Consider the following 9,553-nt stretch of genomic DNA (forward strand, 5'->3'; position numbering starts at 1 on the left):
TCATATAATACGTTTCGTTCGAAAAAATGATAAAATTCGTTGTTTTTTATTTCAAAAAATTTCGTTGATTTCAAGAAAAATTTTAATATTTTAAAAATCATCCGGTATTTGTGGCAAACAAAGATTATAAAATGAATTTTTATCCCAAAATGTTATCGGTTTCCAAGCACAGCCACCCTGCAAAAAAATCAAGGTAAAAATTTTCCCTCAAGAATTTCTCTTTTCTCTTACCTTTTTATGAATATTATTCAGATCTTCATCACCTAAATAATGTGGATCTAAAACTAAAAATCTAACATCACCTGTTGATTGATTAAAATCAACACCAATAATAGTATGTGCTAAAACACCACCACCAATCATTATTGGTGTACCATTTATGGAAAAATGTTTAATCAAATCTCTTGCTTTATCTAATAATTCATTCGATGAATTTATGAAAATAATTTTCGATTCAATCCCGTAAAGATGATTCAAAACATAGCATACTTCTTGTGAACCAATCCAACGTGATGATCCTAAAAATTCCACCGGTTTATCACCAACATCAATCAATGCTTGTTGAATTTGTTTGTGTGTTGGAACTTTATGATCATCAATATAACCTTGCCATTGAAACCATGAAATTATTGTTTGCAATGATCGATATGCACAACCCCAACCAGAATCATTAAAATTATCTTGATTATAATGATAATAGGAATATTTCCCCTGGACCAGAAAACATTGTCCATTTTTTATATCGGATTTCAAACCAACATGGACATTTGTCAGTCGTTTTCCAGATGATAAAGATAAGGAATCTTGTTGCCATTCCAAAGAATTGGCCAATTTAAAAGTAGGCCGGGACATTGGTACCCGAAATTTTAAATGTAATAATTTTCTTTGTTGTTTATATGATTCAGGTGAATCTAAATCACGATAAACCGTAGTAATAATATGCGTATAATTTGATGGTTCGAAAAAATTTAAAACTTTTGGCATTTTCATCGGGTATTCAAGTTTGTTGCTGAAATATTTCTCAAGAGATTTCAGCATTTTATTCGAAGAATTTACGAATATTTTATACAATTGTTGTAGATTATTTTGCATCGGCAAAAGATATGCAAATTTCATTTCGAAATCAAAATTATAATTTTGATTATTTTCCAATTTATCTGGTTGGTTATTGGATTTTTCATCACCTGAATTGCCAAGCAACTTGAATTGAACAGAACTTTTTTGATTACGTAATTGTCGTTGATATTTTTCAATCATTTTTTTCTTCATATTCCCTGGTATTTGTAAATCTTGTAATTCATCAAATTGTTCAATTTCATTGTAAAGATTTTCGATTTTATTCTGTGAAATTTCTTCCCGGTTATTCAGTTGAAATGATGATTTATCAAGTTGGAAAATCCAACTTTTCGATTGTTCAATAATCGATGGTAGATTCGTTGTAACAGCGGAATCTTCAAACGAAAGATTCAACGGGAAATTTACAATCAAATCGATACGGATTAATGGCTCCAGTGCTTGTTGATAATCAACAATTTCAATTTGATATTCGGTTAGTTTTTTTGATTTTATATCAAATTGTAAAATTTTTTCTTTTTCATCATTTTCCGAGAACTGATAAACCAAAAGTTTACCAGATTTTTTATCTTTGCTTAGTTCACTACAGAAATCGACGATTGAATCTTCATCGAATGATCCAAGAAAATAAGCACCCAATAAAGTATTTCCCGGTGGAATATCTTCGATGATTGAATTTTGTTCTTGGTCGTCATGGTGGTTGATACAACCGATACAATAACCAGAATTATTTTCCGAATTAAAACCAAATATAATTCCTTTTTCTTCACTTTTACATTGCTGTTGTAAACGTTGTTGTAAAGTTTGAACAAATTTATATATTTTACCACCGGACATTATTAACAATTTTAAAAAGATTTTAAAAAATAAAAATTTTTTAAAAAATTTCAACAAGAAAAAATTTTACACGTGTCAAATTTCAAAATAAAAAAAAATCGAACGAAAATTTTTTCGGAACGTAGTTTATGAACGTTACTATTTTGGAAAACGTTTTCTGATTGGTCGATTTTCAAAATCGAACGATAATCACCTCCCCCTTGTGCGTTCGAAAGAAGATTTTATAAACGGTTTTTTCTTTCAAAAGCCTGACCATCATTTTCATTTTACTTCATTTCAATTCAATTCATCGGCCAACTTTGGACACGTTTTTTGTTTCTTCAAAACTTTTTTTTCATCAAAATTCACCAACGATTTAAGAAAAACAACAGCAATGAGTTTATCGGATCTAAATATTTATTCACCAAAATCTAAAGATATGAATGTTGATCGTTCAGCGGCCGTAAAACGTCTGCAAAAAGAATTAATGGAATTAATGGTTTGTGGTGATAAATCAATATCAGCATTTCCTGATGGTGAAAATCTTTTCAGGTTAGTTTTTTTTTATTTGTCCGCAACAATTTTAATTTTGATTTTAACACAGATGGATCGCAACAATCGATGGACCAAAAGATACTGTTTATGATAAATTATCCTATCGAATGGCAATAAAATTTTCAGCACATTATCCATTCAAAGCACCGCAAGTAAAATTTTTAAATCATTGTTTTCATCCAAACATTAGTCCATTGGGTGATATTTGTTTGGATATTTTGAAAGAAAATTGGTCAGCATTATATGATGTTCGTACAATATTATTATCAATACAATCATTATTGGGTGAACCAAATCTAGATTCACCATTAGATCAACAAGCAGCAAAATTATGGGGACAAGATGATGATTATCGTAAAATTGTTATGGAAAAAGTTAAACAACAAATTCATGATTAAATAATCGAATCATCGAATAAGTAGGAATTTTTAATTATCAATATTTATAATAATTTTCTCATTTTTTAAAATCAATTAATTCACAATTTATAATTAATAATTAATAATAATAATAATTTTTGATAATAAAATAAAATAATTGCTAAAAATGTCATCGAATATCTTCTTTTTTTTGTGTTTGTTGGCGAAAATGAATATAGGGTGCATTGAAAAAACAATATCAATATTTGACAACAACAACAACATTTTTGGTGATTTGAAACAAAATTTGAATTTGACCAAACGATGATGATGATGATGACCAATTGAGAATGTATTGGAAAATCGGTTTGTTTTGTTTTGGAAATGATCAAGAAAGAGAGAGAATTTGATGAGTTTTTTTTTGATCGAAAGTTTTCTTGCTTGCTTAATTGGAATCGAATGTTTTCTATTTATATGTGTGGTTTGTTTATCTTGATGAGGATATGATCAACAACAAAACGGGAAAAAATTTTTTTTTTTGATCACCATTATTATCATCACAGCCAAATGAAAAAACAAAGATTTTTTCTTTTGAAAAAAAAATCAAACGTTATCTGTTTTTGGCCGCAAAAAACAACAAAATGTCGTTGCATGATAATGATGAATGGTGGTAATGTTGAAATCTGATTTATTGATGATGATGATTTGGTGATTTCAATGTTATGTTAATGATGATGGATTATTGGAATTTGCTGTAAGCTGATCACTAACTTTTTTTGCTGTAAATATTACACCACGAAAACCTTTTACTGAAGTCTAATTTAGTGGAAGAAAACAAAAGGGTTAAAAAAATTCAAATTTTAAGGTGAAAATTGTTACCTTTTTCTTTGTACCATTCAGATATTCTTTATACATATCTGAACGTAAATAACGTGGATATGAATCATTTTTCATTAATTGATAAACATGACCAGCTGCTTCATCAAATATCCAACGATTATTCGGATTATTTTCCATATTTTTCTTTGTTATTTCATAGGATTTTGAATCAATATTTATTGGACAATTTGCATCTAATATAGGAAGAGGTGGAAAAACAATCATTAATTTGACAAAAATAATGATAAAGATGATCTGTAGTTACCTGGTCCTAAATATTCGTTCCAGATTTCTTGAACTTTACTGGCAACATCTTTTGTATGGACACATTTTAATTCTTGGACTGCATCCCAGAATCTTTATTTAAACGAAAAACATTTCAACAGTCATTATAGATTGATTGGACAGGAAGTAAATAATGTTTAAAAAAGGAGGAAAAAGAAACTTACTTAAGATTTTCGGCTGAAAATTCTTTTTCTAAAAATTTAAAAAATTGTTCTCTACCGGCTTGATCTTTTAATAATTCTTTCAATGAAAATGCCCAACGTCTTACACGACGACAGGGAACATCTTTCCTGTTTTTTGTTTGAATAAAAAACCATCGAATTAGAAAAAAAAATTAAAAAATCCACTTTTGAAACAAAACAACTAACGTTTGTCTTTCCATTTCCCAGAATTCGGGTGAATCATTAATCCATGGATTTGGTGGAGTCTATGGAAACGAAAAATGAAATGAAAAAATTTACATCAAAAAACATGAAATTAATTAATTTACCCCTTTACTAGGTTCCAAAGGCGTTACAAATGGATCATATTCAGCCCATTGTTCATAAAATGTTGAATAAGATTCAGCAATTTTACTAATCTTAACACCACCAATCCGATGATCCAATCGAATACGTAGTGAATCACATTCACGTTTAAGGATTTCAATTTTTTCACCTTCATTCACCGGACTGATGCGGCCACCACCAACCGAACATGCTAGATGCTAAATGAACGAAACGAAATTTTCAGAAAATTTTCTTTCCAAAAAATTCCTTCAAAGGCTTACCGTCGATATTTTAACTTTTGAACTTTTCAATGGTTTATGCATACGACATGCTTTTTTAATATCGATCTCAGTCGTATTGACACTTCCAGGCTAGATCGAAAAGACGAAAAAGAAAATTTAGCTTTTTTTGATGAAAAAATGAACAAAATAAAAATCAATTCATACAACCGGCCTGTGAACGTCCCAAAATGCACGTTCCTGAGAATCGAGTACTTTTCTTTCCAATTTATCACGTTTCTTATCGACTCTGTGTGCGGAGAGAAACGAGAAAGAATTTTCAAAATTTAGAAAGTTTGGAAACCAAACGAAAGTCTTACTTTGCTTGAGCTTCAGCTTGCATAAAAATAAATTCCCATTTTCGGCTAAACATTTTCTGTAAACGAGCCAAATTTTCTGCTTCATAATCCGCTAATTCAAGACGTGTTTTATTTTGCATTGTTCGTTTACAAAGATAAACAGCATAATCAGTGTTTTCCGGTTCCCAACAATTTGAAGGCCAAAAATATGGTGTTTGAAAACGATAAAATGTATTATCAGCTTTAACACTGGGAAAATTGCCGAAAAATATCGTTAAAAATTTGGCCATCATCATCATCAATAATATCATCAATAATATTTACCATAAAACATGATCATCGATTGGAAAAAAATAACCATGTGATGCCATTAGATTGGCCAAATGTAATGCTTCTTGTTGATCATCTAATTCTAATTCACGCATCATCCATGCAATTAGATCGGATCCTGCAAAAAAAAAACAATTTTCAATTTATTTTTTTTCCCAAAAAATAACCATGTCATTTTTTTCCAAAAACAAACCATTAAAAACACTTGGTATTTTTGACATAAAACTTTTTACAGTTCGTACTGGTACACCAGTTTGTTCATCTTGCATTTTTTCAATAATTTGTTCCATCTGAAAATTGAAAAAAAACAAAATAATCATCTTTGGAGAATCGAATCATCGAATCGATAACATTACCTTATTATAAACAATTTGATTTGGATTCCAATTTTCACAATGATTAATGGAATCATTTTGTTGTGTTGAATTATTACCATCACCATTATTATTATTATTATTCTGATTATTATTATTATTACCACCACTGCCACCACCACCACCACCTGAAGCAGCAGAAGCGGAATTTGAGGCTTCCGATAATGCCTTAAGATGTCGACGAGTATAACTATATGCCATGCACTGTGTGGTTAACAATGACAATATGAATGAATCAATGAAAATCAATGTCGATGTTGATGATGATAATGGTGATGTTTATATTGATGAAATTATGATGATAATGTTGATGATGATGATGATGATGAAATCACAAAATTCATTTAATCATTCGATGTTTTCAACAAGAAAAAAATTTCATAGATGATATGGCCGGAAGATTTGTTTGGCAAAAAGAAGAAGAACAACAAAAAAAACAATCGATTAATCGATTCGAACGTTTTTTGATTACAATCGATTCGAACGTTTTTTTTCTTCTAAGATTAAAAGATTGTAACTAAAAAAAAAAATTGTAAAAACAGGAATGAAAAATTACAACGATAATAACAACAACAATAACAAGAATTTTGCTTTGTTTGTTTTTTCCGAGGCAGCCAAAAAAACAAAAACACGATTAAAATCCGAATAATCAGAATCAGAATCCTTGACTCTTGAACTCGAATAGTGTGAATCGAATCGAATGCTGATTGGAATGAATCAAAAGAGAGAGACAAACAAACAAAACCAAACACATCAAAGAAAGAATATCAACGAAATGGGTAACGAGACGAAAAGAACGATGATGATGATGATTATGATCAAAGAAAAAGAATAAAAAGAATTTCCGAGCAAACGCATTACCGGTATGTGAATTTTCCTCTTCTCTTGTGGTTGCTGGAACATCTTCCGAAAAGAAAAAGAATATTCTATATACACAGTGTGTGTGTGGATCCAACCAAGCTCTATATATAGTGGCGAGCGGAAAGTCAAAAATTTACCAAGTGTGTTTTTTTGTTTTCCCGAAATAAATTATTTAAAATCGGAAAAAACAAGAAAAAATTTTATTTGAAAAATTTTGAAAGGCAAAATTGATATGAAAGAAAAAAAATTCTTCTAATTATTTAACACTTATGAACCATTATTCATTATTGATTCAAATAAAAACATTTTTATCACGCCATTTGTTGACTAGATCCGGATTTAATGTTGCAAATATACCATCTTTAATGAAAACATCCGATTGAAAACTGTAATCAATTTTTTCGCCTTTTAATGTGGTCATTGTACCACCACTGGAATCACGATGACCACGATGACCACGACCATGACGATGACCATATTTGATTAAAACATTCGGTGCACAAATATCCCATTTTTTTATATAAGTTTTATGTAGATAAATATCAGCATGACCTTTTAATAATTCAATGGTTTTATAACCGGAACCAGCTGCTTCGATAAATGTCAAATTTGTTCTGGTTGGATTTTCTTCTTTTTGCTGTTGTTGTTTTGCTAGAATCCATTTTTCAACATCACCTTTATGTGAACGGGATATTATGATTCGAATGTTATCATTCGAATTCGAACGATTCGAATCCTGATGATGACCATCGTCGTTAAAATGGGAAAATTTTTCACTTAACAATCGTTTATCGATACCAAATTTAGTTGCCCAATAAGTGGATTGATCATAATCATTTTCAAATGGAAAATGTATAACACCAATAATTGGTTCATTATTACGTGCAACACAAACCATTGTCGTAACGAATTTGGTTAAATTTTCACTATATTCTTTTGTTGCATCTAATGGATCAATCCATATGGTAAGATCATCAATATTCAAATCAATATCATCCGGTATGGTTGAATATTCTGGATTCTTTAAGAATTTTTCAACATTTAATAATTCAATTAACATATCATCCGTATCCGCATCATCATTATCATTTTCGGGTAAATTTTCTTCCGATACAATTTTTATACCCGGGATTGTGTATAACAATGAATTAACCATAACAATATTTGAACGTTTATCACCATTCGTAAGAATATCATCAATACCTTCACGTGTTTTACCTTTTAAATGTATACCCAGTTTGGAATTATCATTTTTGGTGGTTGATTCTCTGGCTTTTCTAACTTCGTAACCACCTTGTTTGGCTGCAAGTACACAGGCTACAGTGATGAATGGAAATTAATGAATTTTATCGAAAAGTTGACAAAAATTCAACACTTACCAATGAGCAAATGTTTAAAATTTATCAATGATAATTGATTTTTTGAATAATATTGTTGTCTAAGTTGATGAATACCAATAATATTATCAATTTGTAAAATATAATGCCAATAATAATAAATAAGAAAAAATATTATAAATAAATAGGTTAGGGTACGTAAACGAAAATGTATCATATAAGGCCACATTTCATCGTTTGGGGAAGAGAAAATTTCATTCAAAAAATTGAAAGAAAAAAAAATTAACTGGCCATGATGTTTATGTTTTCACGAAAAGTGAATTTCGAATGCAAAACAAACAAACAGGCAAACAAATGTCATAGGTTTTGACGGAAAGATGGCGTCATGTTTTTCATTCATCATTTGACTGTCGACTATGATGAATGATGATTTTGTTTGCTGAAGAAGAGATGTTTTGTAGTTTTTGTGGCGTATTTTTTTTTTGATGGCGCCCAGTTACACACCCGTGTATTGTATGTCTGAGTTAAACGAAAAAACTTGACAATCAAAAAATTGTTCGAAGAACGCTTGCGTCGTAACCCAATCTGTAAATATTTTTGTTTTATACGTTGGTTTGTTGGAACGGTAAGGTCGGCAGCTTAAAAAAAACGTAACGTAACTGTGAAAAATCTTATTAATAATCAGGATTGGTCACAATGAAATGTGTGTGTAGGCGAAATTCAATTGATACGTGTAAACGTAAATATGACTGGACATTTACGTTTTTTTTCTCTGTCAGTCGCCTTGATATCAATACGTAACACACAAAGAGCAAAGTTTGAGGGAATTGAGACTACCGCCATTGATCATTGGTTGTGAAGGTAATTCATTCCGTAAATGTATCATCATGACCATAACACTATGTTATTGTTGATGATGATTAACCATGATGGCTATTTGGTTTCAACAAACAAACAAAAATTTTTGTTTCTAAATATGCATAACATTGGCATTTTAAGAATCAGAAGAAAAAAAATTTCGAAAGAGAGAGAGAGAGAGATACAAGGGGAAAAATACAAAGGGAAAACAAACAAACTAAAAATACAAAGTTGTGGTCACAACTATTGCTGCTGATTGTGTTGGGTGGAGGCGTCAAACGAAAACAAAAAAACACTGTTGCGTGTTGTCGAATGTGTGTGTGTCATGGCGCCATACGCCATACGCATTACGTATAGCCTTCAAAAATGAAAAGAAAAAAAAAATTGAAAGTTTTTTTTTTTTTTGTATGCGTACAACAACACGCAGTGTCGAAAGAACGAAGGGAAAAGAGCAAAGTGGACCAGTGGCGCCTTCTGGCCACAATTGTTATTCGTTTGGCCCATCCATTCCATTCCCTTTCATTCCATTCATCGTTAAATGGATGATAACTGCACACAACAACACATAAAACCACCATTGTTGGTGTGTCGTTTTTCATCGTTTTTTCTCACTGAAAAAAATGAGCGTACTTTTTCGTTTTCGTTAAGTTTTTTTCTTGTTTTTTCAATCAAAATTACTGTTCAATATCAATATCAATCAATCAACAGTGAAAAAAGAAATTTTCAAGTTGAGTTTTTGGTTTCATCAAATTTTGGTCAG

General features: G+C 30.4%; 4 protein-coding genes across 4 annotated transcripts; 1 reads left to right on the forward strand and 3 right to left on the reverse strand.

The window, feature by feature from the left end:
* Nucleotides 1–12: 12 nt before the first annotated feature.
* Nucleotides 13–2,012, reverse strand: LOC113794253 (ufm1-specific protease 2-like). Its single transcript, XM_027344357.2, has 2 exons — nt 232–2,012; nt 13–177 (listed from the first exon to the last, which is right to left on the reverse strand). The coding sequence occupies exons 1-2, from the start codon at nt 1,909–1,911 to the stop codon at nt 91–93; spliced, it is 1,767 nt and encodes a 588-aa protein (XP_027200158.2). The 5' UTR covers nt 1,912–2,012; the 3' UTR covers nt 13–90.
* Nucleotides 2,013–2,169: 157 nt separating this feature from the next.
* vih (ubiquitin conjugating enzyme vih) lies at nt 2,170–2,997 on the forward strand. Its single transcript, XM_027344306.2, has 2 exons — nt 2,170–2,442; nt 2,495–2,997. Exons 1-2 carry the CDS (start codon nt 2,285–2,287, stop codon nt 2,841–2,843), a joined length of 507 nt encoding a protein of 168 aa, XP_027200107.1. The 5' UTR covers nt 2,170–2,284; the 3' UTR covers nt 2,844–2,997.
* Nucleotides 2,186–6,487, reverse strand: LOC113794238 (regulator of G-protein signaling 7-like). The gene is made up of 12 exons (XM_027344342.2): nt 5,720–6,487; nt 5,557–5,653; nt 5,358–5,481; nt 5,055–5,282; nt 4,903–4,984; nt 4,738–4,827; nt 4,459–4,674; nt 4,337–4,395; nt 4,133–4,258; nt 3,949–4,040; nt 3,684–3,877; nt 2,186–3,620 (listed from the first exon to the last, which is right to left on the reverse strand). Exons 1-12 carry the CDS (start codon nt 5,936–5,938, stop codon nt 3,525–3,527), a joined length of 1,623 nt encoding a protein of 540 aa, XP_027200143.1. The 5' UTR covers nt 5,939–6,487; the 3' UTR covers nt 2,186–3,524.
* Nucleotides 6,488–6,827: 340 nt separating this feature from the next.
* Nucleotides 6,828–9,454, reverse strand: LOC113794240 (Golgi-resident adenosine 3',5'-bisphosphate 3'-phosphatase-like). Its single transcript, XM_027344343.2, has 2 exons — nt 7,978–9,454; nt 6,828–7,915 (listed from the first exon to the last, which is right to left on the reverse strand). The coding sequence occupies exons 1-2, from the start codon at nt 8,162–8,164 to the stop codon at nt 6,891–6,893; spliced, it is 1,212 nt and encodes a 403-aa protein (XP_027200144.2). The 5' UTR covers nt 8,165–9,454; the 3' UTR covers nt 6,828–6,890.
* Between the last annotated feature and the right edge of the window lie 99 nt (nt 9,455–9,553).

Source organism: Dermatophagoides pteronyssinus, unplaced genomic scaffold (assembly GCF_027571235.1).
Source record: "Dermatophagoides pteronyssinus isolate colony J.1.1.1.1 unplaced genomic scaffold, Derpt_VIB-CSIC_2022.12 sq0033, whole genome shotgun sequence".
Lineage (NCBI taxonomy): Eukaryota > Metazoa > Arthropoda > Arachnida > Sarcoptiformes > Pyroglyphidae > Dermatophagoides > Dermatophagoides pteronyssinus.

Excerpts from the sequence above, each read along its gene's own strand:
- LOC113794253 (XM_027344357.2), bottom strand. The coding sequence starts at position 1,911 with ATGTCCGGTGGTAAAATATATAAATTTGTTCAAACTTTACAACAACGT. Across the intron at positions 178-231 it reads TGAATAATATTCATAAAAAG|GGTGGCTGTGCTTGGAAACC; the intron begins GTAAGAGAAAAG and ends ATTTTTTTGCAG.
- vih (XM_027344306.2), top strand. The coding sequence starts at position 2,285 with ATGAGTTTATCGGATCTAAATATTTATTCACCAAAATCTAAAGATATG. Across the intron at positions 2,443-2,494 it reads GATGGTGAAAATCTTTTCAG|ATGGATCGCAACAATCGATG; the intron begins GTTAGTTTTTTT and ends ATTTTAACACAG.
- LOC113794238 (XM_027344342.2), bottom strand. The coding sequence starts at position 5,938 with ATGGCATATAGTTATACTCGTCGACATCTTAAGGCATTATCGGAAGCC. Across the intron at positions 5,283-5,357 it reads ATCGATGATCATGTTTTATG|TGTTAAAGCTGATAATACAT; the intron begins GTAAATATTATT and ends CAATTTTCCCAG. Across the intron at positions 3,878-3,948 it reads GAACGAATATTTAGGACCAG|ATGCAAATTGTCCAATAAAT; the intron begins GTAACTACAGAT and ends TTCCTATATTAG.
- LOC113794240 (XM_027344343.2), bottom strand. The coding sequence starts at position 8,164 with ATGTGGCCTTATATGATACATTTTCGTTTACGTACCCTAACCTATTTA. Across the intron at positions 7,916-7,977 it reads TTTTAAACATTTGCTCATTG|CCTGTGTACTTGCAGCCAAA; the intron begins GTAAGTGTTGAA and ends TCATCACTGTAG.